The 26,074-nt window shown below is 42.4% G+C and overlaps 1 protein-coding gene across 1 annotated transcript; it reads right to left on the bottom strand.

Annotated features, from left to right (window-relative positions):
- Positions 1 to 420: 420 nt before the first annotated feature.
- On the bottom strand, positions 421 to 25,717 carry LOC128742355 (protein pelota). Its single transcript, XM_053838690.1, has 7 exons — positions 25,465 to 25,717; positions 25,158 to 25,401; positions 24,687 to 25,094; positions 24,546 to 24,615; positions 24,277 to 24,469; positions 1,090 to 1,196; positions 421 to 1,002 (listed from the first exon to the last, which is right to left on the bottom strand). Exons 1-7 carry the CDS (start codon positions 25,503 to 25,505, stop codon positions 905 to 907), a joined length of 1,161 nt encoding a protein of 386 aa, XP_053694665.1. The 5' UTR covers positions 25,506 to 25,717; the 3' UTR covers positions 421 to 904.
- Between the last annotated feature and the right edge of the window lie 357 nt (positions 25,718 to 26,074).

Genomic DNA, 26,074 nt, shown 5'->3' with positions numbered 1-26,074 from the left:
TATCAAACATTAAGATAGTTCAAAGCTGAGGTTTTTGGAACCGAATCATCACTACCACTATATTGCCATAAGAGGGGTGCCATTTGCCTAGCGGAAAAGGACGTTACTCTTAGTTACATACACCCATATTCTGTATTTCGAACAAGTCGAAATATTTCGATCGACTTGGCAATATTTCGATCGAGTTGTTTTTTCATATGAAGATCTTTCGTTCGAGCCGCTGTTTTTTCGAACGAAATGTCAGTTTCGAACCAAACATAAACCCTTTTTCGAAATACAGAATAGGCGTGATAATCTCTATTATTTCTAAAAAAATATGATTAAGAATCTGTGATATTTTTCAAGGTTGAAAAATCCTTTTCCATATCGACTGTTTAATCTGGCAAAAAATATAGCGTAACAATAAACATATAGGTATATACAAATACAATTCAATTTATAGCTAACTGCGAACAAGAAAAATGATTTTTAATGTTCAATATCATGAGTAAATAAAATCAGTGTTGAAAACTGTGCAATAGTGACTCGTTTCAAATAAAAAGCGGTGTATTTTAAAGATAACTGAAAAATAGACTGATTAGCTGTACGTGGCTGTACTTTGAGTCGTTTTGACGAAGCGCACAAGTCGCTTTAGAAATCCTATACTTTCCAGATTTAAACTGTTTTATCAAAACTATTTTTTCTGTGTTACTTTTTAATACAAATGCCTGTAAGGGGGTGACATTATGCTAAGGAACCGATACGAAAGTTTGCATCTAACCTATTTATATTAAATAATAATATTGGTTCGAGTATGATACTAGTGATTATAGATAAAAATAACTTAAAGTTGCACTAGTTTGCACAAAAATATCGATTCCAACACTTGATTTCCATATATTTTGATAGACTTAACTTCAACAGCTCAATCCGAGTCCGAATCGCTCTGCTCGTCCTCGCTGTCCTCCAGTTCTGGCATAGGAAAGCGCAGAATAGCGGCCACCCCTGTTAGCTGAGCTAGTTCTGAAATTTATTATTAAAAAAAACAAGAAAAACATTTGTGTTGCACGCCTGATCACACTAGGTAGCAGATGTGAAAGAATTTCTTACGTTCGCCTGACACGTGCATGCTGGAAAAGATTTTAACCTCGCCTCCGGAATCACGCACCGAATCCACGAGCTGAACGTACTCCTTTCTGGTCGCTACGTCTTGGCATCTGCAAAGAAGAGTTGGACATCAAATTAGATTTAAAATACAAAAAAATAATGTTTCAACGCGTTTAAACTTGCCCCACACGCCCCCCACCGGTTGGCAGCATGTGAAGAAAATCACGTTTTCTCGCCCGATCGCAGCATGCGTTTTTATTTATAGCATTTTCCGATGTTTACACAATTTCGTTTACTACAAGAAGTGGGCCGCCGGCGTTTTTTGATTCAAGCCGACGAAAAGCTGTTTTTTTCTTACGATTTAATATTACTAAGGTCTAAGAAGGTTTATTCTACATATCACAGGTATCAAGAGGCTTAAAACATCATTTAAAAATAATGGAAAATTTTTCTAATTTTGCAGCTTACATTTTTTCTAAGCTTTTTATCAATGACAGAAGCGTTGGTATTGTGTTTTCCGTAATTCTTAACTTCATTTATTTATTTATGAGCTTGGGATGAATTAAGAATTAATTAGCAAGTGTTTTGCACCACTTCACTTCACGTGATATTCGCAAGAGTCTGAATAAAGCCGCAGTTAACGAATGGATGCGGTCCTATAAATATGAAACCCATAAGAGGTTAGACAAACCGGTTTCGAAAAAGAATTCGCAATTACCTACTCATTTAAAAAAAATCTTTTTTTCACATTTGGAAACTACCTATGTGTGCAACGCGGAAAAATCATATACAATTGCAAAGCTTTCGGATCCAGTCAGTGTTAGAGTAAATGGTCTGGAAAAGCGGCGACAAAACTGTTCACGTTCAGTCACTGGCGCTGCGCCGCCGCGCCGCCAGTAAGCTATAGTTCTTGTTTCACATAAATGTTAGACAATCGTCAAATGTTAATTGCGAAACATTCCACATTTAATGAGCCCCAGCTATACGGCACTTTACTTACTAATGGAAGTAGCACCGCTGCTGGTTGGCGCTGCTAATGGTCACAGCTGGATTTCATGAATATCAGCAATAAAGCTTTGAATTTAGTAGATGATAAACTGTTCGTGTCCTTTCTCTCTCTGGGTTTGTATCGAGTAATTATTTGAAGAAAAAAAACGAGTAAATTAGCAACTATCGATATTTATATTATTGGTATCGATTCGGTGCACTGAAATTGACGAGGGAATTGTGAGCTGAAGTGTAAACGATTTGGTCAGACCGTTAAAGAAGCAACTGCCTCGTAAAGCAACGGACGTGAAGTTCCTGGTAAGAGGATACTTACCAACTCGGTCATCGACAACAACACCGAACAAAGCAAAACTCGCCTTAACAGAGGCGACAAATGGGAATTTTTCTCCCGATTTTCTTGTAGAAGAACATCACAGAATTATTTCAGCAAGTTTACAAACAACTGGAAGAGAATTCGCAAGGTTTTGCACTGTCAGCCGCATAAAAAAAACAGACCAAAACAAGAGTGGTGTCGGCAGAATTTACTTTGCATTTGGATACATGCTAACTAAAATAGGAAGCACAAAAGGTCACACTCTAGAATTATTCAAGCAATTTTTAGATGCTATTTGGGACGGTATGCCTTAGAGAACTGTGCGTACCCGCTGAGACGGATTTCAAAAACGTTTTGGTGATGTAAAAAAATGGAGAGAGTCAGCGTATGAACGCTTTAATGTGCATAGAATCAATCAATTCTATAACTTCGTCAGTGATGGACCTGTTGCTGATGAACCGCCACGTGTGGCTCCCTAAAATAGTGCACAAGTGATGGAGAAATTGGATCGGGACCCAAGTTGTCTGTCAGAAGTCAGGGTAAAGGAGGAGTTTTAACATTTGTCTCCCGGCGTGCAGTTCCGGATGACTTAATGGCGCCCCTACCTAGGGATGAATAATTGAGGTTTGAGGGAATAAAGTTTTCCAAGGTCGAACGGAGTCTGTAAGGAACCAAAATATCCTGTGCTGTAAATTGCTCCCTCTATTCCAAGCTGGTAAAGGACAGTTGACTTCTTTCCAGCAGACTTTTACCATCGCGCTGGAAAATATCTAAAAAAAAATTAACATGGAAACCAACGACCCCCAAAAGTTGGTGCAAAACAGCGGAGAAGGTGTGCAGGTGGCGAACGGAGGTAGATCGGAAGTGCGTAGTCCGATCCGGTACGGACGCCACTGGCAGAGTGATGGACGTTGGGATGGAAGAGAACTTTAATCTCGAAAGTATGTCGCTGGAAGGATGACTCTCGGCTTCTTCCCTGATCCTAAATACCAAGAGGGAATGAAGACAGTTGCCCGGATAACCTTCATGATTTGGCGACGTTAACAAGAGACCGAGGGACAACCTGAAACTCTAAGCGATGTGGTCAAGCGACTCTCCAACTCTCAACGACGACGGCAGAAGTGGGATCGTCGCAGGGCTACTCAATGGATCAGGCACAGAAAATCGTCCTTCTACATACAGGGAAATAGTGGAGGCTTTCAGTGTAGCCATAACTACGGCTGATTACCTATTACGGATCAGCTGCAGAATTTCCGCGCCGTTTTTCTAGATCCTAGTATAGTTAACCAGGAAACTCCAGACATTAGACCCAAGCTCAGGAGTTGCCAGTTCAAAAGCGGCTACTTGATATTGGCTTGCTCTGACCACAACACTGTCAAATGACTGAAGCAAAGGGCACCTAATCTTGTTCTGATGGCAGGGGCACAACTACGTGCCTACGACACGAAGGGCCTGCTGAAGGCTCATGCCTTCATAGACTACTTTCTGGATAATGTAGGCACCATCGACGAGAGAATTTTGCGATTCCTTAAGAATCAGGATGACAGCTTTTCAACGCAATCGTGACAGATACGCCGTCGCAATGTGTTTGGAAGGACCGTTGAACGTGGTTGAACTACTGATGAAGGCTGACCAAAAGTCGGCCAACCAGATCGCCGAGCAGCCCTTAATGCTAAACTATATGTCTGGACAAGCACGCATGCGACAGGTTGGCAGAGATCCATGTATTATACTGGAGCAGCTAAGCTGCGCATCTAAGCGCCCGTTCCCCAGGCGAGGGGCAGTTCAAACAACGTCTGTCTTAAAGCGAACGGCTTAATATAAAACGGTATATCCCGCAAGTTACACTTAATACAAACCTATCAGCGGACCCCGCTCCGATAAGGTAGTATACCGAAACCCTCATTTGCCACGACTAACGAAATTGAAAATACGGAACAGATCAATCGGCATAGGATACGGCAAAGAACAAAGAAACGATTGGAGAAAAGGAAATTGGTATCTGGAATGTTACGACTCTCCATGAACCGGATCCCTGCTATTCAGGAAGTTCGATGACCATATTCCGGAGAAAGGGAGCTCCGTGCAATAGATCCTATTCCTGCAGGCACTTCTTTCTAGTACCACATCTACTACAGTGGCGGTAGAAAGGCAGAATATGGAGTCGGTGTCGTAGTGTTGGGAAAGCAAAAATGATGGAGACCCGTAGACCACCGTATGTGTGTTGAGAATTAAGGGCGAATTCTTCAGTTACAGCCTAATCAACGTATTGCCACCGACAAATAATAAATCCGATGATGCTAAGGACAAGTCATACGACAGACTCGAGAGAACCTATGGAACCCAAAACATGGTGTGAAAATTACCACCCTTGATGCAATCGACACTTTTTGGATGTCATCGATATGCGGTTTTTTCGGGGACCAAATATTGACTCTGACCACTAAACATCTAATATTTGTAAGATTCGCACAAACAGGATAAGAATTGTGAGCGATGGCCAAGCTGTGGAGCCACCAACACAAGGCAAGAAGGTTAGGAAGGCAATCAGTGAGCTAACAAACGGTAAGGCTGCTGGGAAGGACGGTATGCCGGCTGAACTTCTAAAAGCGGGGAGCGAGCGGCTGTACGAAGCAATTCACCGGATTATTGTTAGGAAGGATCTGGGAGGAAGAACAAATGGCGGAAAAGTGGGTGGATAGCCTCATGAACACTGCCTATGAGGTACTTTCTCGTATCCTGTTCTGTAGACTGGGACCGTTAGCGGAGTCCTTCATCGGCGAGTGTGAAGGTCGCTCCACGACGGATCAGATGTTTACCTTGCGTCAGTTATTAAACAAGTTCCGAAAGTACAACTTGCAGACTCAACATCTGTCTGTGGACTTTAAAGCAGCGTACGATCTAGTCAAACGAAATGAGCTGTGGCGAAAAATGCTAGAACATGGTTTTCCGACGAAACTAATAACGGTGATTCGTGCGACGCTGCTGTTATGTGTTATGTGACCGTTTTCTACCGATTATGTAGCCAGATGAAGTGCCATAGTTTGCAAATTTGCATAAAACTGGCGCTCTACAGAACACCAATCCTCCCAATGGCCCTATACAGACATGAGTCATGGACGCTAAAGAAAGCTGACCGACAAGTGCTTGGGGTATTTGAATGGAAAACGGAGTATGGTGCAGATGCCAGACGACGAGCTGCATCAAGTATACAAATATGCTGATAGAGTAAAGGGAGTACAATGGGGCAGGGTGCGGTGGGCCAAGCACATGGCCAGGATGCCCGACGAAAGAGTAGCCAAAACTATTTTCAGCAGAGAACCAGAAAGAGGCCGTAGACCTCGGAACAGACCCCGCACCCGATGGATGTGTGCTGTCGAGAACGACTACGCACAGCCAGCTGGTGTTCGAGGGGATTGGAGAATGGCAACCCAGGACCGACAGTACTGGAGGACTATAATTCGTTCGGCGCAGGATCGGTGACAGACCGTCGCCCATAAAGTAAAGTAAGTAAGCAAGGATACGATAATTACAGGAGTCGTCTTTGAATAATATTTAAAACTTCTTTGAAGTTTTTCTTTCACCTGCTAAAACCGTCTGCGAAGGATCAGAAAAACATACAAAACGTTGGTTGTTTTGCTCAAAAACTGTACCTATATTTAACCGATTCATAGAGACATATGATCTGACCATCCAACATATTTTTCTACTAAAAATAGGCCACTTCGTCGGACGCAACATCACTCTGATGACGATGATGATGATGGTACTGTACAGGACGATAGTAATGTAAACATAAACCTCGAATTGAAATCGTCGTTCCGTGTCGAACGAACGAAAAACAGCATAAAAATAGATTTTAACTCGATGACAGACAGGAGTATGTAACTATGTATGTAACGCGCAACATATGCTTCCTGCGGTTGTGCGTTTATAACTTTTGCCAAACGACAACACTCCCGTTGCTATGGAATCACGTTTTCGAGGTTTGCCTTACAATAGCTTCCTTCGAATCTAAAAATTGAATTTATAAACATCCCAATAGCATCGACCTGCGATGCGATCGCATCTTCTGGTTAGTTATGCAGTTTGCTGTGATTTAGTTTAGGAAAATAAACCAGAACGGTAAGGAGAAAGGTTGGTAAACAAAAAACAGTCAGGCCAGACAGTCAAACCAGAGTGCAACCAGCAGCATGTTTTGATTTTAGTCGTGCTGTGCTGAGCTGTACCTACATGTGCTGGGCTGCTGATGCTAATTAAATCCCCGACCGACCCGATCACTGCGCACCGGCTTGCAGTGCAGGCGCGATCGATAGCATGAAGAGACGCAGCAGCAGAGAGCACAGCGAATGGGCGGTGAATTTAAGATCGCATCAGGAGCTTTTGAGAGATTCCATCCGATGTTGGAGAGACATATGCCAGATGCCAGATCTGCGGATAAATCTGTATTTTTTTATTGGTTTGACGTAGGACTACGTATTACGGTAAGGTGGGATGACATTCCAAAAGATCTAAAATTGCGAGCGTCACAAGAAGTGGCTGATTTTGAGCACTAACGATTTCCTGATCGTTTTCCAACATTTTCACGTCGATCGGAATATCTCCTCAGGAAATACACCATTTAGCGGTGATTTGGCTTGTTAGACTACCGTCGTACCCAGAGGCCAGCTGGGATGCCGGGGTATTTTTGTCGTAGGACTGCATAAAAATGAATCAGAAATTCTTCCTTTTTCCTGAAGAATAATATTGTAATATTTGGATTGAACCAAACTTATTAAATGTAAAACAACTACTGCTAGCACTGCTACCGGCACAAAGTAGAGTTTAGGAGAGTCGGACCGCTGTGCTCACCAGCACCACTGCTACTCAGAGAAATTATACCCAAAGTTGGTTGAGCAGGAGCAGCAAGCAAGCAGCTTCAACTAAGTCAGTCAGTCAGTCAGTCAATCGGTGGAACGCCAAGTTGTACGCCGTCCCAATCCAATCTGGTTCGCCCCAAGAGCAAATCGTAGAAAGCGGCCCGCGCGCGTGTTTAGAAAGTTAGTGTACGCCACTTTCGCGAAATTGACAATTTGATTTTGATACGAAACAACAACGGTTCGGTGCGTCGTTAAACATACGTGTCAAGACACGGTTGGATGGTTATATGGTTGAAGTATAAAAGGATAAATTTTTTATCTTGTGGCATCTGCCGTTTGGAAGAGGGTGTAAAACTTGAAAAGCAGCAAAAAAAAAAAGGCCAATCAGAAAGAAACGACGAGTCCCACCGAATAAGACAAGACAAAAAGCGTCGTCCATGCAAATCTGGAAATAGTCAGCACCTGAAATGACGGCGGAAAAAAATCGCGCATTCAAGCAGCATACCGACGGCGACTTGGACGTTGTCTCGTGTCGTGGTACAGTCAGTATAGTGTGTTGATCGTTGCATGTTATATAAAACCCCCAGTGGGGCAGGCCAATAAACAAGATAGTATCGAATTAAAATACAAAAAGAGAACACTCGGTGACACGGTCTAGAAGAGGAGCAGCTCTACGAACGGTGCCGTGTCGACTTGCGTCTGTCTCCACGGTCTCCACTCCGGGTGCGATTGCGGGCATTTCGTTGAATGAAATCAAACTGAAATAAAAATTCCAACAAACGATCTCCGCAAGGTAATAATAATATAGCGAAGGAGATAGTGCTACCCGTAAGATAGCTCCGTGGTTTTGGTTGGGTTGGGTGTGCTTTTTATTCATGAGCGGGCAAAACGTGAAATGATTTCAGTTTCACCTGGGCGTGCGGTATGCGGTATGCTGTCCGCAGCAGGTGAGACGGTGAGAGGCACATGCTAATTGAAAAAAGAAAGTTTCATCAAAGTGATACTGAACCGATTGGCTAAGATAGTGCTTGCAATGAAAACGATATTGATTTCAAACAATTTTTTTAGTTCACAAGACATTTAACATAGCTAAATGATGATTATTTAGTACGATACTCACACAAGGATTCGACTAATATTCGGCTGGGCGATAGTTGTTCTGCACACGCTTATTTCGCAATTTGCATATCCTTTTTTGGCTCGAAGGGTAGCCATCATGGATGGCAGCGCTATGTCCATCAGTCACTAATGTACATATTACTGATTACCACCGTATTATTGAGTATTATCCAGGGCTACAAAACTTCCGACCATCGATACCCTTCTAGCCCGGCTGGTTGCGACGATTAAGAAGTGTTAAAAAGCATGTAAATCATTGGCATCAAGAAAAACCGGCTCCGTTTGTGGAAAGCGTAAAAAAGCGTGGCCGCAAAGGCCGCCAGGCGGCCGTCTTTTCATGTGTTCACTTACAGCGACGCAGTTGTTCTCCACTCCAGCCCGGGCATGCGGGTGGGTGAATGGACAATCGAAGCAATGCAAGCAAGCAAGCGATGGTGTAGACGCGAGAGCGGCAGAAATGTTGCAAGCTAAACAAGTTTATCTTGTTTCACGCAGTTGCTCCCTTAGACAGTGAATGTAAAGTAAACACTCTTATACAAATCAGTTGAGAATTTTTTTTTGGGAACCAAGAAGTTATTGTGAACCCACGTCAATCAGTCGAATGTAGGTTTTAACCCTCTAACGGGCAACATCGTAAAAACGATGCGATCGAGCAAATGACTACTTTATCATGAAAGTACACTCAAAAGAAGCTCGAGTGTTGATTTTCATGGGAAAATATTTATCTGGAGGACCGCTAGGTATGAAATAGTCCAATTTCTCTTTTTAGTTTTTCATGCCTAACGCTCTACTCAAATATTTATTCAGTTCAAATATGTCACAAAATTGAAAAAAAGCATGTAAATTACTCATAGGAAAAATTTGAGGTCGAACATTTTGTTCTAGATGTCCCTTTTCTTCAAACGTAAAAAAGGGAATATTCGCACCATAATTTTTTTCGGAATTTTTCGGAATTCTTGTTTTTGAAAGATGATAACTTTTGAACGCATGGTCAGAATGTTGTGATATTAGTATCAACATGTCAGGAAATCTGTTCTGAACATATTTCTTATATTGTCAACTCAAGACAAATTTCGTATGTGGCTCTGGAGCTCCAAAAGCGAAGGCCGTCTACAGACGGTCTTACCCGTTAGAGGGTTAATATAAATGTATATCGAGCAGCGTATGATTTTTTATTCATACTCTCAAATAAGAAAAGGTAGATTAAAATCACTACTTAGCGTAGCGTACAGGTAGGTTTGGTTTGTTGGACACGTTATACCGGACTACAGAACGGTATCAAACAAAAATGTCTAGCTTAGCGAAAAATAAAACAGAGAGAAATAACCGCCCGGTGCTGCTACTGGCAGGTAAAGGTAATAAAAAAAATGGAAACAATAAATTAAAGTCACTTTTCATTATTCTCACAACCGCGCGCGTTAGCACAAAAATGGTTTCGCCAGAGCACCGTTGCGCTACCGTTGGCATTTAATGCCCATGCAAGCAGATTGTTGTCCACAAAACGCTCGATCCGTTTGCGACAGCAGCATTGCAGGCATCCGTAAGTGATTTAAAGGATTTGTTATTAAAAAAATACTTTGAATCAAACACAAACCATAAATCACAACCAGTTTGTGACAAAGAATTTTTCAAAAACAAGTACCTATATCGAGAAAACTTTGAAAAATTGCAACAGAGTTCTCGAAAAAGCTGGAGATTAGTTCAAAATATTGAATAGTGGCAGTGCGGTGCAGTTCCACCCTACTTCTTCAGTTAGCTGAATTCTCCGGCTTCGACGGTTTCTACTCCCTAGAAACCACGGCGACGCCATTGTCATTGTACTACTGTTTAAACGAATGGTGGCAGCTTGCTAAGTCAGGCCATAAAAGGCAATTTAACCTCATGCTTCTCCAGATAAGGCAGCCACATCTCTTGGAGGCGCTCGTTTGGGCAAGTTTCCTAGTTCATGGTTTCAGAAGTTACGAAAGTGACACTTTCCAGTCCTCTAACTGCAGATGCAGTGAATCATTTTATCATTTTTCAAGCATCCAGGGCACTCTACCAATTGAATTTACTCGAAAACGTTCTTGCAGTACGTTTCATTATCTATAAGGACTTAATCGTATTTAAGCGGTTGACTCCAGATATTGCTTTGCACTACGACCCAGTAGAATTTGTACCTTGAAAGTTCTAAAACCATCCCATTTGTTGCTTTCTGGACGTACGATTACCAGGAATCCTGTAAATTTCTCGAAGAAATCTTCGGATTCAGTTTAAAAAGTGCCACATATTTCAAATAAGTTTTAGTCGATACTAAAACTAGCGTTGGTTTTCGTTCTCCAGGTCACCGTGGATTTAGACACCTCACCTGAATAATCTTACTGAAATATGTCCCCAAAAATCGTTCAGTAACATTCGATCGTCCGCAGTTGAGGACAGTTGGTTGGCTTGATGTCTTTTTGGTGCTATACATGATTTCGTTTTCTGAAAACTTTTCTGTAGATTTGGCGTAATTAGCACTAACGTGGCCAAGCTGGGACACACTGGAGCACGTGGCCCACCTTTAAAAGATTTATTTTAATACGAAATAAAAACTCAAAATTCAACTCAGAAGTTCAAAGAATTCAAATCGTTCGCCCGGTATTTTTAGGATGAGCAAACTAACTTCGTAAAAATAGGTCCAGTTGCAATCCAGTTTACATCCAATTTGAGTCCAATTCACATCCAATTTAACCAAAACCATATGCAATTTTAAGTTCAGTTTCAAATAAAATTTCAAGATCAATTTTAGCCAATTTTGAATCCAATCCAAAGTCTGATTTCAAGTAAAAATCCGCGTCTAATTTCATATCCAATTTACAGTACAATTTTATTCCAGTTTCAAAAGCAATTTCTTGTTTAATTTTAAGACCAATTTCAAGTCTAAATTCAAATCCGGTTTCAATTCCAATTTTCAGTACAAATTGAAGCAAAACTTCATTCCAGCTCAAATCAAATTCAATCTCAAGTGCACCTTCAGCCTGACTTTAAGCTCACTTTCATGCCCAAATTCACGTCTAATTTCAACTTTGAATTTCAAATCAACTTTCAAGTGTATTTTTAAGTTCAACTTCAAATTCAAATTCAATTGAAATCTAGTTTCAAATTTTGCTTAAAGTTCGATTTCAAGGTAACTGTCCTGTCCAATATCATATTCAATTTCAAATCCAGCTCCATTGCTATTTCAAGTACAATTTTATTCCACTTTCCAATTTTTCTAGTTTACTTTTTGACTTTTGATTGTTTAATTTTGACATTTGATTTCGATTTTGGACGTTCACCTTTTGGTTAAGAGTTTTTACTTTTGATTTTTAACTCTTGGCTTTTGAATTTTAAATTCTGGCTTTCCCCTTGTGACATATGAATTTTAACTTTCACTTTTGGCTTTTAGGCTTTCGACTTTTACCTTTTAACTTTTGATTTTTTATTTTGCCAGTGTTTTCAACTTTCACTTTCGACTTAAAATTCCAATTTTCATTCTGCAAGTGTAAGTTCAACTTTATTTCGAATTTTACTTCAGTTGAAAATTCTATTCCAAGTCTAATTTTATTCCTTGTTCAAGCCTATTTGAAGTGCAATTTCTAGTTTAAAAAAAAACATGAATTCAAACCTTCAAGTTTGGATTCAATTTTATCATGATCACGATGTAACTCGACCTACTCGATGACTTGATTTTTCCAAACCCAAACATGATTTTGATAATTTGGTTTTTGTCTAGGGCAACCAGTGATAACAAGCGTGTAAGCGGATACCAACTTTGACCAGAATAGAGGCAGGAGACAAATCATGCTTGCATTATACAATGAAAGTAAACTCTTTTTCAAACATTCGTTCAAATAAAGTTGTCGTCAGCAGCATAGAGCCGGGGTGACTCGTGCTGTATGAAGCAGCCGGTCTCCATTCAATTCGATCTTGGGCCACTCAGAAGTCACAACTCACGAATCACTTCGACCTGGTTCAACCGTCTTGCACGACCTAGTGCCGGTGGGGCTGTTGAACCGTTTTCGTCGCACTGTCGTCCGGCATCCCTACAATATGTTCAGTCTGCCGTTAGTCTACCGAATTTCGCCATATCATATACGATGGGAATCGCTCGAATACGCCGCTGGCGCTCCTCACTAGTATTGTTGTCCGCGATCACCAGCGATCCCAAATAGAGAAACTTATCTACCACTTCTAGTTCATCGCCGTTAGCGGTTACCGTCCGTGGAAGGCGCACGTTTGTCTCCTTTGAGCTTCCTTCTCTCATGTATTCGATCTTCGATGCATTTATTTGCAGCCCAAACCTCCTAGACTCAACACAGATTGCTTCCGCTGACGCAAAGTTACTGGCAGATGACCAAGGTCATCTGCAAAGCCTAGGAGTTGGCTACTTTTAGTGAAAATCGGACCTCTCGTTTCAATGCCCGCCCTTCGGTACCTCTGATCAGTCGCGTCAGTTTATCCGGTAAACGTGTTCATGCATTATCTGCCCTAACTTGTCTCGATCGATTGTATCAAATGCTGCTTTGTGAACATGTTGTTTCTTCTTCTTCAGCAGCATAGAGCCGGCGTGGCTCGTGCTGTTTCAAGCATTCGTCTCTATTCAATTCGGTCTTGGGCCACTCGTCGCCAATTTCCTAGTCGTCTCAGAAGTCGCAAATCGCTTTCGACTTGGTCGAGCCATCGTGCACGTTGGGCCCCCTTGTTCCTGGTGCCGGTGGGGTTGTTGAAGAGGACTACTTTCGTCGCACTGTCATCCGGCACCCTTACGACGTGTCCGGCCCACCGTAGCTTGCTAACTTTCGCTAGATGTACGATGGGAGTCTCCTCAAGCAGTGCATCTAGCTCGTGATTCATACGCCTCCGCCAAATATTGTCCGCAGCACTTTCCGCTCGAACACGGCAAGGGCGCGTATGTCCTCCGTGAGCAGCGTTGTGAAGCGTGAGCACGTTGTACTCCCGACATTTCTCCAAGATATATCGAATGGTAAAAATTCGATCCGTAGTTGCCAGAGCCCCCATGAAACCAGAAACCGATTGATAAATGACAACAGGCGTAACAGCTACGATAATTGCAGTAGTCGAGTCGATCACCCTTTCTGTAGATTGGACAAACCACTCCTCCGGTAGTTTCTCTTCCTCCCAAATCTTAAGAATAATCCAGTGTAGAGTCGTTGCCGGCGTGTCCCGGCCATGTCTATAAAGCAATGCTGATAGGTGGTCCTTGTTGGTCTTTAGTAACCCGATTTCTAGTTTTTCTTCTTGGAAATCAGGTTCTGGAATATGACTATCTTCCATGGGCACTCCTAGGTTAAGCTCCGTTCTGCATCCTCCAACTACGCCATTCATGTGAAGAACTGCCTCCACATATTGATCGTCAAAAGAACCGACCATCTGTGAGAACATGATGAGCGTTGGTCAGGTGGCTTTTTGGATATTTTTGCGTAGGAAAAAGGCGCTTCGGTTCACCAGACTTGGGTGTTTATAGTCCCTATGACGATCTTGATGTACCGTAGTGAACAGCTGTTGTACGTTGCCTCCAGCCGCGCGTAGAATTCCTTCTCATCCTCGGGTCTACCTTCGGGCAGGCAGTTCACGATGATGATGCTGTACCTAACGAAACATTCCAATCTATCACGCGATCCTACATTCTGCCCAACACTACAAAGCCAGTTCCCAGTTCAATTGCAGGGTTCGAGTTGTTCGAGCATCATCCCGTCGCTACCAAGTTTCCATTCGCCGTCTTTGTGGAATTGCCTAGCAAAGCCGTGGGATTAAACGTCCTTCCTAGGACTTCGATCCCTACAGACCCTTCTTTATCGACAGACTTCGCAGCCGGCTATTAAAGTACAGCACAGTTACGGGGCTAGTGCAAAAATCCCATTGACCCTATCTAGCAGCACCGCCTAGCCGAGATTCGAACATACGACGATCGGCTTGTTAGACCAGAATCGTACCTTGAAACCAACTAAGCGGTTCAGCAGTGTGGAATTGCCTAGGTCGATGCCGAATATTCCGCTTGGTTTACTGGGGTTTCGTGATGGAGCTGCCAGTTTCAGTGCCAAGACACCATGTTTCTTAATCAGACGCTGTCGTAAGCCGCCCCTAACCTGGAGTAAAACCGCTCACTTAGTTTAACAATCATCAAACCATCAAAAGTCGTGCGCCTGGCATGGGAACAGATGCTCAAGGCTGACAAGGCTAATCCTTGTTGTTACTTGTTACACTCAGCGTTCGCATGACTGTCTCCTATTCCTTTCGGCACAAGAACTTAGTTTCCTCTGGGTGGTTACGAGGGATAGGAGTTGCTTATAAGAGGATGTCCTCTAACAGTTGACGGCGAAGTCTGTCGTATAAAATTTTTCGCCGCCAACTGTTGGAGGACAGGACAATTGCGGGGCTAGTGCTACGATTCTATTGACTCTTACAGCTTGTCCCAGCCGAGATTCGAACATACGACAACTGGCTTATAAGATCAGCATCGTATCTCGAGGTGAACTGGCAGGCTAAGTACATGTTGTTTTGCGAAAACTTTTCCGTAGATTTAGCATAATAAGTGTGTAAGCGGATGCCAACTTTGGCCAGAATAGAGGCGGAAAATCATGCTTCCTGCCCAATTGAAGCAAACTCTTTTTCATGCAGCATGCCTATGCCTAATCCGCTGGATCATGCGGAGCTCGTTTAAATTTCTGTGCCGAATCGCAAATAGAGACACATTTGTTCTCATGGATATAATTCATGAATTGCTGATCTAACTTATCGTAGCAGTGTAATCAATTTACTACAAGCCATCGCTCGTGCTCGTTGAAATCCACTCTACTTTACGCCTTTCTGGACAAGCTTTCGCACCAAAACAAGGTTGGCACATGTTTCAGCCGGTAGGTTGGTACCTGAATCTTTGATCCACTTGCTTCACGTGTGTAAAACACGAAATTTCCTTCGTCCGACAGCAGTTTTTGTTTCCTTTGTCGGTTTGCTAGTTGTTGATAAACTACTTGATTTCGTTAACAAGTAGAATTTTCACAACGTCTGTTTCTACTACATACAAAGCAATACAGTTCCAGTGGCCGACTTTCTAACAGTGTGCGGTAATATGCGGTCCCGTTCGATTTTCTTCCTCCTACCGTGGCACGTTGTCTTCTTTCTCTTGTCGCTGTTCTTGGGATCGTGGATTCTCTTCAAAAGGTATATCTTAGATTCCGATTAGAGGTATTCAAAATTTCTTTAACGGCTTGTAATATCAAACATGAGTTTACATAGGCTCCAATATTCTTATATTTTATCCTTTATATTGACTCAGAAACCATTGAATTTACTGAATAGTAACTGATTATAAATTGAGCAGGTAGAATGGAATTACTACTTCTAGAAAAGATGAAAACGACACTGAATAAGGTAAAATTAAAATGATTTTTTTAAATGTCATTTCTACAATCACAATGGATTGCTTCGATTCTTTGTCATAAAGTAGATTTCAATCCATTGAATGGATTCATGAATTCATATGGAACATTATTATCGCATTGATTGATGTTTATTTACACTCCATACAACTGAACACATTTTGATTGGCAAGTAGGATGAGATTCCACCAAATTTTCATGTGCTACACATAAGCATTTATTTAGCGCAAAATAAAAGGACATGAACCCGTTTAGTATAAGTATACGGCCAAATTAGTATTCATAGTGATACGTTGCAGAATAACTAACGAATTTGCACGTCCAAATTTTGTGCAACGTTTCGTAAACCAGCTCAGCGGTTTTTGCTAGCATCAAGCTGTGAAATTCATAACGTGCCCGCACTATCATGGCTCGACAATTTGGTGCACAATAATCGGCTGGCAATGAAATAAACGTGACATTTATAACCGCGTTTGTGACGAACTGTCTGTCCCATTTAAATGTTATTCGATGACGCAGCTTATTTCGATAAAAATGCTGCGTTGTGGTAAGAACTCTTCAGGCTGAATTTGGGTTTTCCAATTGTCCTATCGTAAATCGACAAATATCATTCAACACGCCCATTTAATTTTTTTGCATCCCATCTTTTACCCAGGTTTTTGGTTTTAGCGATAATTTCACTACCAAATAAATTTTATTTTAATTTATAATAGGTATTTTGATCATATTTCAGCATCCCAAAAAGACGGTAAACTTAAAACTCAGCAAACACCTCAGCAATCACCGTCAGTTTTCTCCCGTCCCACCACGCAGCATGCCGTAAAGAATAATTTGGAAAAGAAAATCAAACATGGTGGCGATGAACTCAAGCTAGAAGTTACTTCGTTTCATCTTCATGATAACTCCGCCGAAGAAATAAGTGCTGCAGCACACTCTCACAAAAGGAAGCAATCTTCAACGGACCACCGTGAAATTATCGAGGCGCGAAAAGAAAAGAAACCACATGAGGCAGGAAATACCTACATTTTGCACCGGATTGAGGGCCTATTGGTAGGTGTAGGTAATCAGCTGAAGAAAAAAAGCAGTAAATTCGTGATAGTGGAAGTGATGACGCACGCTGCACTTAGCTGCAGACAACCGGACTACATTGTCGGAGGTGACGGAATCCCACGGCTGCTGGTGAGAAAAATTGGTAAAATGAACACCGCACACAGAAGCAGCATTGTACCAGCGACTGACCCAATCAAGCTGAAAAAATGTTTGTACAACATAGCGGTTCGGAATAGTAGTACCCCGGCCGTAAAACACGGTTCCCGTAGCAGTAAACCCGAAAGTGATATAGCGATAAGAAGCCGATCGGGCAATAAATCAAGTTCATCCACTAGCCGTAATAACAGTAGCACTAGTAGTAGCAGCGGCAGCAACAACAACAGCTGTTCGGCGCACGCAACGTCCCCCCAGCCGGCGTTGTCTGTTTGCTCGCACTCGTCATCAACAACAGTATTGAACAACTGGAGAGTTTCGATTGCATCACAAACGGCGGCGCGAAACTATGACGCGTCGTGGGACCAGCAGCGAAGAGTTTGTGCCAACAACAACACCTCGTCCATTCCAGGCGGCAGTAGAAATTATAACCTCATTTGTAGAGCCACTAGCACTAGTAGTAGTAGACCATCGATGACCGCCAGCAGCAGTATCCCCCTAGGTAGCATTAGACTTAATGGTGTCACCAGTAACAATAATCATCGATCAGCGATGCTCCTCGGCAACAGACAGCGGCAGAATGTCGACGCAGCAGCTGCCTTAAATCGCAACCATGACTGTGCTGGAAACCTGATGAGACAATGCCGGTGAGTAATCGATGGGCGATTGATTGGGTAAAACAGTGCTGAAATTGCCTAATCAGATCCGTATTGTATAGGGGTCAGTGCGCAGTGGGAAGGTAATTAAAAATTAAATCGGGACGAATTTAAATGGATTGCATTCTACATAATGAATTTTACTTATAACCGGCAATTTATCGTCGCTATCTAATCTAAATTTATTTGCGCTTAACCCATTCCTGACTGTGACAAGCAATCGTTTTTTGGATATGGTAGAATTTTACAGGTAAGTTAACGCATTTTAACGCAAAGTTTTGAATAAATACAATACTCTACCAAACATCCTACCAAAAACACTTTGGTTTAGCAGTCGCTTATTCAATTGTTGTGTAGCTAATGCAAGTGGATCAAACGGTTTGTTGTTGTTGACACCCCCATGCGCACAGATTAGCAACGTATCTCGGCAACACCAGCTCTGGCATAGCTAACTAAGAGCCTTAGTCGCGCATTCCATTCCCTTCCATCAGCTATATAGGTAGTTTACCTTTGTTTCAGCGGCGAGTGACGTATGCAATACATCAAAGCTGAATTGCCCCGATCTCCGCGTATCATTCGATCGTATACATATTTACATCTACAACAGCCAGCTTGCTTTCCGCGCCACGCATTATTCACGCTAGCAATATAAGGTAACGAAACCGCCCGCCGCCGCGCCGTGCTGCTCCATTAATTCTTTCCGAAGCTTGATTCAATTAGCGCATTCTTCTCAGACGGGTGACTCCCTCCAATTAAGAACGATTTGTACGACTTGTAGCCAAATTGGTTGTGGATTGGTTGACTGTAGAAAACTGTAATTTGATGCGAGACACCCTGCCCAGTTTCCGTACATTGCCGAATTAAGATAACGCTAGCGGCTGACTATAGTTATGGTGCAGACCAGACCCTGTTTTGCTGGTATTTGCATTCTGATAAGGATGGTTCTTATCAATAACTGACGAAGAACGTCAACCGCCTGGGGAAGTAATTACTCTCAATTTAATTTTCATGTACGATGGCATACCGAAGAAACATTGATTGAGTAATTTCTTCTTTTTTACGGTACAGAAAATTTGAGTCAACTGGCACAGACTGAGCTTAAGCATTTAAAACTAAACCTGCTGAAACGGCAAATGGCAGTAACTTTAATATAGAACTAAACACAACGTTACGAGATCTGACCAATTTCGCCGGCTTCGAATGACTGCAATCGATAGCACTTGAATGTTAGGCTGAAAGGGGCAACTAAGCTAAGCTCCGCCAATTTAGTTGCTAATAATTCAATCGAGGGGTGTGTTCGGCGAACCAATTGATCGCTGCATCATAATCAATTTCACCGTTGGCATAATTAGCCGGTAATTAACGCTAGTGTGGCAGTGATCAACAAGTTTTCGTAGGTAGTAGGTACACGTGGAGTACGAACGGTAGCCGTGTTGTGATGGGAGGAGTGGCTTCGTTACGTTATTTTTTCATTGCACTGCATTGTGTGGTGGTTGGTGGGTTAATTTTTGATTATTGATTTTAATCTGTCATATTTAAGGAACAATTTTTTCAATCGATAATTAACTGGGTAGTTGATTATGAATAAATGACTAAAACTGAACCTTAGATTCACAATGTCTGAAAATATATCGCGCGTAACATCCAATCAAATAGTTATTGAATTTTTTTCATTAGTATTTTTACAGTAGAACAAACAATAGGTTATTGCTTGAGGGACTTAACTGATTTAACAGAAAAATAAAACCCATGAGCATACAAGTCTAGGCAATTGCTCACCGTAGGCAACATTGGAAGCGATATCGGGATTGAAATACCCTCGCCTTCCCCAGCACAGAAGAGCCATTGCTGCCGGCGAACAACAGCCGTCCAGATCCTCTGCATGTGGATGACGGAACTGGTGCTCCAAAAATTCCATAATTCGTCCAATGATGCAGTCCCCGTTTCCGGCCCGTTTACTGATTCGCAATTAAACTCTTCCAATTCGGTACTGATGTACTACTAGAGTAGATTATTTTTTATTGCTGTGGAGGTGTGATGATCGCCGTCCCTAATTAGTGGACTTGGTCCATGGACCCCTTCTCGATTAACGACTCACAGTAACTATTGACGGCGACGAGCTTGAAGTGGTTGAGTTCAAACTGGATGTCGAGCCTACTTTTCTCTGCGTAAGACTTTTCAATCAAGGAACATACAGCGTCACACAAAGCTGACGATGTACAAATGGGACCTTTCAAGTCTAGAGACTGTAACTTTGCGTACGGAAGACGTACTTGCACTTGCCATTGTTAAACGAAAGGTGCTGCAGACTATTTTTTGCGGAATACAAACGGAAAGTGGAGAGTGGCGGAGGCGTATTAATCACGAGTTACAGGCACTACTTGGAGAGATTCCCGTCGTAAACCTGGTGTGTTGCACTCAGGGACCGAAACGGTTACATTTTTTCTGTACATTTGCCAGTATGCAGTGCCATGTCATAATCTCAGCCAATACCGTCGCTTCGTATTGTTTCTGTATCGAGAGAGCCTATCTCTTAATGTGTTGAAACTAGCTGGAATACGTACATGATAATAAGCAAACATTCTTATTTCACTATGACATGTCGAAAAAAATGTCACAGTGTAGAAGTGACAGGCATTCGCCGCTATTTGGTTACAGTTGTAGCTGGAATAGTATGGACAAGCGATTGAGAATAAGGTGTAATTATTGATGCGTTTTTCACCTGAAATTTATGTAATGAAAATTGTTGAATTTTTGCACGGTTTTGTGGTTGATCACTACTTTAAAGATCTGGTAAGAATAGATGCAGTAGAGTTCGTTTTCAATTTTGGGAAAGTTCTTCTTTGAATCCGCATTATTTGGGGAAAAGCTGTAGGCATACGAATGAAGCAGCAAACGAAAATACCAAAAACCACTACACCTTTTGTCATGCATGGTGCTAGAATGTTGAAACGTGTCTCTGCCGCTCGGAAATGTGTGCGACAGGACGAGCAAGCGATGTTATCGTTATTCTGGTATTTCTTCTCGGTGCGTGTGTACTAGAAATCTGCCGAATGACTGGTCGCAAGAAATAATGTCAAATGTCTTCATATTTTGGTCATCAACCAGTACATTTTACGTCCCTGGTTGCACTCGTCGCAAGGATGCCGAATGACTGGTGCAGTGAAATCAATCCTGTTCAAGAACCTCGCCGGCACCAGGAATAGAAGGGCTAACGTGCCAGAAGGCTGGATCAGGTTGAAGCCGACTTGCGTGTGTCGATACGCTCAACGAATTGACGACGAGCAGAACCGGAAGGTTCCGCTGGGGCCGAATTAGGGTAGTGCAACTGCAGCAGTGACAAAACTTACGGGCAATAATGCGAACCTAACAAAATCCTAATGGCAGTCTTAGCTATGATATCCTTGCGACACTGCTCAAGAAGTGCAATGCCAACAGCTTGACAGAGATCCTCCTAGGACATCCGCGTTTATCCAACGCAACATTCGGCAGATCCTTCGGATGAAATGTTTTTGAGTCTGCTCTATACTCCCGCTACTCGCATAACAGTCCCATTTATATAGGAAACTCTATAGAAAATGGGACTATTATGCGAGTAGGGGCAGTATGCGAAGAATCTAAAAATCATTGTGCGGATTCCAAACAACACAGCTTATTTCGAGAATGGAGCGAACCAAGGAACAGTAAACAGTGCGTAAAGTACATGGATCGCAGAATTCTTTGCCGCTTCTGAAGATGGTTCCGCAAAGCTTTGTTAACAATAATAAACAACACAAGATGCCGCACCATTCCTCTCAACAGCTCCACTGCCTTTAGTGTTAAAGATGTACCTCATCATCCTCCGTTGATCATCTATGTGGAAGACAACTATACTAGCGATCTTGACACCACCACCGTTACGTAGGATTTTTTCAGAGCAGGTCATCGAAGCATCGCAGTTGTCCTATCATCAATGGATTGGGATAACATGATTAACGATCATGACCAACCATTTCAGATGTTTTGTCGTATGTCATTGACATTGATAGACATGTCCCGAAAAAAGTAAGGCGTTTCCGATCACGTGCTCCTTGGCAAACGAGTGAATGGCGAAAACTCAAATCACTGAAAAGCGTCGCTCTACGAAAGTTTTCCAGACACTGTACGCTCTCACTACAGCATCACTACGTTAGAGTAAATCACGAGTTCGAGCGAGTCAATCGTGTTTGTTTTCAGCAATATCAACGTAGGATTCAGAGGAAACACAGGTCGCAGCTCAAAGCTTTCTGGAAGTTTGTGAACGAGCAACTCAAGGAATGCGGGCTGCCCTCTTCGATGATCTATCGCGATGAAACTGCCTCAAATTTTACAGACATATGCAGCTTATTCGCTGAAAAGTTTGCTAGCGCGTTTGGTCATGAAAGTTTAACCAAGCTCTAAGTAATCTGGGGATAAACACTGAGATGATCTCCATTGCCGCTGCGCAACAGAAGTCCTCTTTCAATCTCGGGCCAGATGGAATCTGAAGAAGCACATCTCTTGTTTGGTTAGAACACTACAGCTCGTATTCCAGAAGTGCATCTTCAGTGGTATTTTTCCGTCTTGCTGGAAGTCTGCTTATATGTTTCCTGTGCACAAAAAAGGCAAAAAGCGAGATGTGGACAATTACCGAGGAATTACATCGTTGAGTGCCATTTCGAAATTGTTAGAGCTAATAATCTTGGAGCTACTTTTTCCACATTGCAAGCAATATTTGAGCGCATATATACCGACCTGTCAGCCGCCTTTGATAAGCTTAGTCACGTAATAGCAATCGCTAAACTCGAAATGCTTGGAATAGGTGGAACTTTCCTCCAATGGTTCCGTTCTTATCTACATCGTCAGCTGATGGTTGCCATCGGTGATTATAGATCCAGCACATTCTGCGCCACCTCAGGTATTCCGCAGGGTAGTCATCTCGGACCGCTCATATTCTCGCTCTATTTCAACGACGTTAATCTCGTGCTTGAAGGACCAAGGTTATCATATGTCGATGATCTGAAAATATTCTCCCGTATCCGCTCAACTGAAGACTGCATCGCGCTCCAACGCCAGCTGGATGTCTTCGCTAATTGGTGTACCTTAAACAGAATGGTTGTAAATCCCTCAAAGTGCTCTGTAATATGCTTCTCACATAAAAAAGATGCTGTTATTTTCAACTACACGTCGCTATCGAGCACTATCGAGCGGGTCGATCATATCAAAGACCTAGGTGTAATCTTCGACACAAAACTAACATTTAGACACCATGTATCTTATATCGTCAGCAAATCCTCTAGGACCGTGGGATTCATTTTTAGAATCGCCAAAAGTTCCACAGCATTACACTGCTCCCTGGTCAGATCGACTCTGGAGTACTGTTCTGCGGTTTGGAACCCGAACTACCACAACAGTTCTGAACAAATCGAATCCGTCCAGCGCCGCTTTCTGCGTTTTGCTCTTCATCGGCTGCCCTATTGAACAATCATTATCAGAATTTTTTCACATCATCCGCGTGGCACAACGTTGTTCCAGGAGGCATCAGCCTAATTACATCGTTGACAGTCAGCGAAAATAGCAAAAGTCCCAAAACGCTTTTTTGAGGTATCCCGGAATCGTTCTCAAACAATTTTTTTGAGAAGAAGCCGGTAATTTTTTCTCCCAAATCCTTTCCTCCGGTAATTTTTTCCCCCAAATCCTTTGAAATTATCCAGTGAAGTGCCGTTGCTATTTGTTCTTTGACATATTTGGTGAGTTCAGCCGGGAGTATTATTCTTCAGCTGACCAATTTCTCGCTGAATCTCTCCGAGTTCGGAACCGGCACGCTAAATATCATCTACGAGATTGGTTCACCTTCTCATAGAACTTGCGAGTCTCAATGAGGAATAATTGTTTTAGCTCTTCACGATCGCTGTCCTCCTTCTGGCACTCCTTCCTTAGGATCGTGGCCAACTCATTTCGCACATAAATTTGCCGAAATTATGATTCTCAAGGGCGGAGTTAAAACTCTAATAGCTATCAACCAGGCAAATTTTAAAAATCGTTTGACCCGGATATAACCAGTATAACCCTCAGTTAAATCGTGGTCTTAACCAACGTTGCTCTTTTTTTTCAAATGTTTTAAAAATCCTGAAGATTGCATATCTCAAAAATCAAAATGACTTTCATGTCGAAGATAAGTTCTTATAGGATCGTTTCACCGTTTATTTCTGTTACAAACGAACCGCTCCGCTTAATATACACTGCTCAACCTCTGTAAACGCCAAAGATAGCATATCGGTTGTTGCAATTTTTCGGTTTTTTTAGTAAGAGCCGCAATTTTTTCACTACCTCTCACTCTCTGATTACGTGTTCGATGACCAGCCAGCAGCACCGCGCACTGCAATCAATTGGCATCAATTAAAGATTTTCTTTTTTCTTCCCCCAACAGACCTTCGGTGCGAACGGTAACTGCACCGATATCGGACAACAACCGGCTCAATTATCAGCGAAAGTACGATCGCACCGTGTTCGGCTATAATCGTTTGGATCAGTTTGTGCTGCCACCGTTGCAGATTTAGCCAATTATCGGACGAGTTAATAAAAAAGCCTTTACACAGAGACAATAATTGCCACCAAATTGTTTGACTTACCGAAACAGATTATCCGATATCATCAGCGTTTCGATGGCCTGCGCGTTGGCCGCTTTGGTGACATGTTTTTTGCCATAGAACGCTTTAGCCGGCTCACACTGTAGCGTCGTGTAGAACTGTTCCAGAGCCTTCACTTCACCGGCCGCCTTGGTGTCGGACATTTTCGCCACTACCGCGGGGTCCTGCAGTACCTCTGCGTACGAAAGAAAGAAGAGAAATTGGTTGTTGCTGACAGAAGTTTGAAAAGTTAGAGCAAAAATGGACGCTACCTTTCAGCGAATGTTTGAATCCAGAGGACGAATGGACCAACATGAATTTACTTTTATTTTCTAATAGCACCTGTAAGATAAAAATAAAAAAAAAATTGTAATAGTAACAATCCATTGCTTTTTTTCTTTGTTATCCCTCACCTTATTGTCAGTCTTTGCGGCCTGCTGGAACATGTACTCGAAGAACTGGTCCTTTACGAAACCGGGCGAAGCAATCAGCACGCACTTAACGATTTCGAAGTTTACATGACGCAGGATACCTTGAATCAGCGAATCGTAGAACTTGGCCAGTCCTTTCTCGTGCTGCTGAACGTTACCCTTGCGTTTGCGTGGAATTGACACGTCAATCTTGCTCCGAACCAGCGTCATGCTGGCGGTAATCAGGCAGACGTGCGCCAAACCATCCTGCATGATAACGGCCGCGACGTCGGCGCTCTTCGTTACATCGCATGCCATATCCACGCGGTCCAGCGCAACAGAATCCCACTCCGGCTTAGTGAGGGTAAATTTACGATTCAGCTCCAGATCTAGCGTATGGTAAGCACCCATCTGAATAAAAAATGTTTTTTGTTTTGTTGTTACAGTAAAATTAGTTGAATTTGAAAGAAGTACCTTAACGAATTGGTTTTCTTCGATGTTACGGCCCTTGAGACGTAGAACTTGTGCTTGGGTATCGAAGTCGATGCTTTCCACGCTGATGGTTAGCGTGGTACGCACTCTGCTGCTGGTGGAAGATCCAGTAGCGGTTTCGTTTTGAACCTTTCTAATGGTACCGCTTCGAACCTGGTCTCCTTCGGCGATCAAGTTGTACGCATGCCACATATCCTCCGGTTCCTCCGGGATAAGCGTGACACTCCTGCGATGGAAGATTTTGTTCGTCTAAGCGTTGCAAACGACAGTAAATCGTATAGACACTTACCCGTCGCCGACCTTATCCATATTTTTGTAAACCAGCTTCATATTCACAGCTGTTGGATCACTTTTTATTAGAAAAACTTTCAATCACAATTTTCACTAGAATCCTTGATAGTTACGCACAAAACAATTATTAGCGAGAGTTAACCGTAGTGAGTAAAGATGCATCATATTTACTATGTTATAAACTTTCCTAAACAGTCACTCACAAGCTACGATAACACATTATCACAAAAAACAAATGCTGAAGGAAGAGGACACAATATTTCAATGCTGCAGTTAGTGCCTTTGTTTTTATGTTGCAAGTATGCTGATGACTGAAACGGAATAGAACTGTCAAAATTTATGACTGAACCGGCGGAACCGGCACTTTGCAGAGATGCCAGAAAATCTGAAACACTTAAATACTGATCTTTTAAAAATTGAAACGAGTAAATACAAAGCAAAATAACAGCATGTTAAACTGTACGCAGATTGCAGGCCACAGCCCAATACACGACCGCGTATAAAAATGGGCCAAGTCAAGAGCCAGTTTGGGCTCAAGATGACCAAAATGTTGGGCGAATTTGAATTTAACTGAAAATTTCAGATCATTTAATGATAAATAAATAATT

Source organism: Sabethes cyaneus, chromosome 3, assembly GCF_943734655.1.
Source record: "Sabethes cyaneus chromosome 3, idSabCyanKW18_F2, whole genome shotgun sequence".
NCBI classification, from domain to species: domain Eukaryota; kingdom Metazoa; phylum Arthropoda; class Insecta; order Diptera; family Culicidae; genus Sabethes; species Sabethes cyaneus.
The sequence above is the reverse complement of the archived record's forward strand: the minus strand, read 5'-3'. Positions and strand labels throughout refer to the sequence as shown.

What these genes read in the sequence shown, in the direction of transcription:
- LOC128742355 (XM_053838690.1), bottom strand. Translation starts at nt 25,505, where the DNA reads ATGAAGCTGGTTTACAAAAATATGGATAAGGTCGGCGACGG. An exon ending in CCGCAAAGACTGACAATAAG is followed by an intron (nt 24,616 to 24,686) that starts GTGAGGGATAAC and finishes TTTATCTTACAG; the next exon opens with GTGCTATTAGAAAATAAAAG. An exon ending in CATGCACGTGTCAGGCGAAC is followed by an intron (nt 1,003 to 1,089) that starts GTAAGAAATTCT and finishes AATAAATTTCAG; the next exon opens with AACTAGCTCAGCTAACAGGG.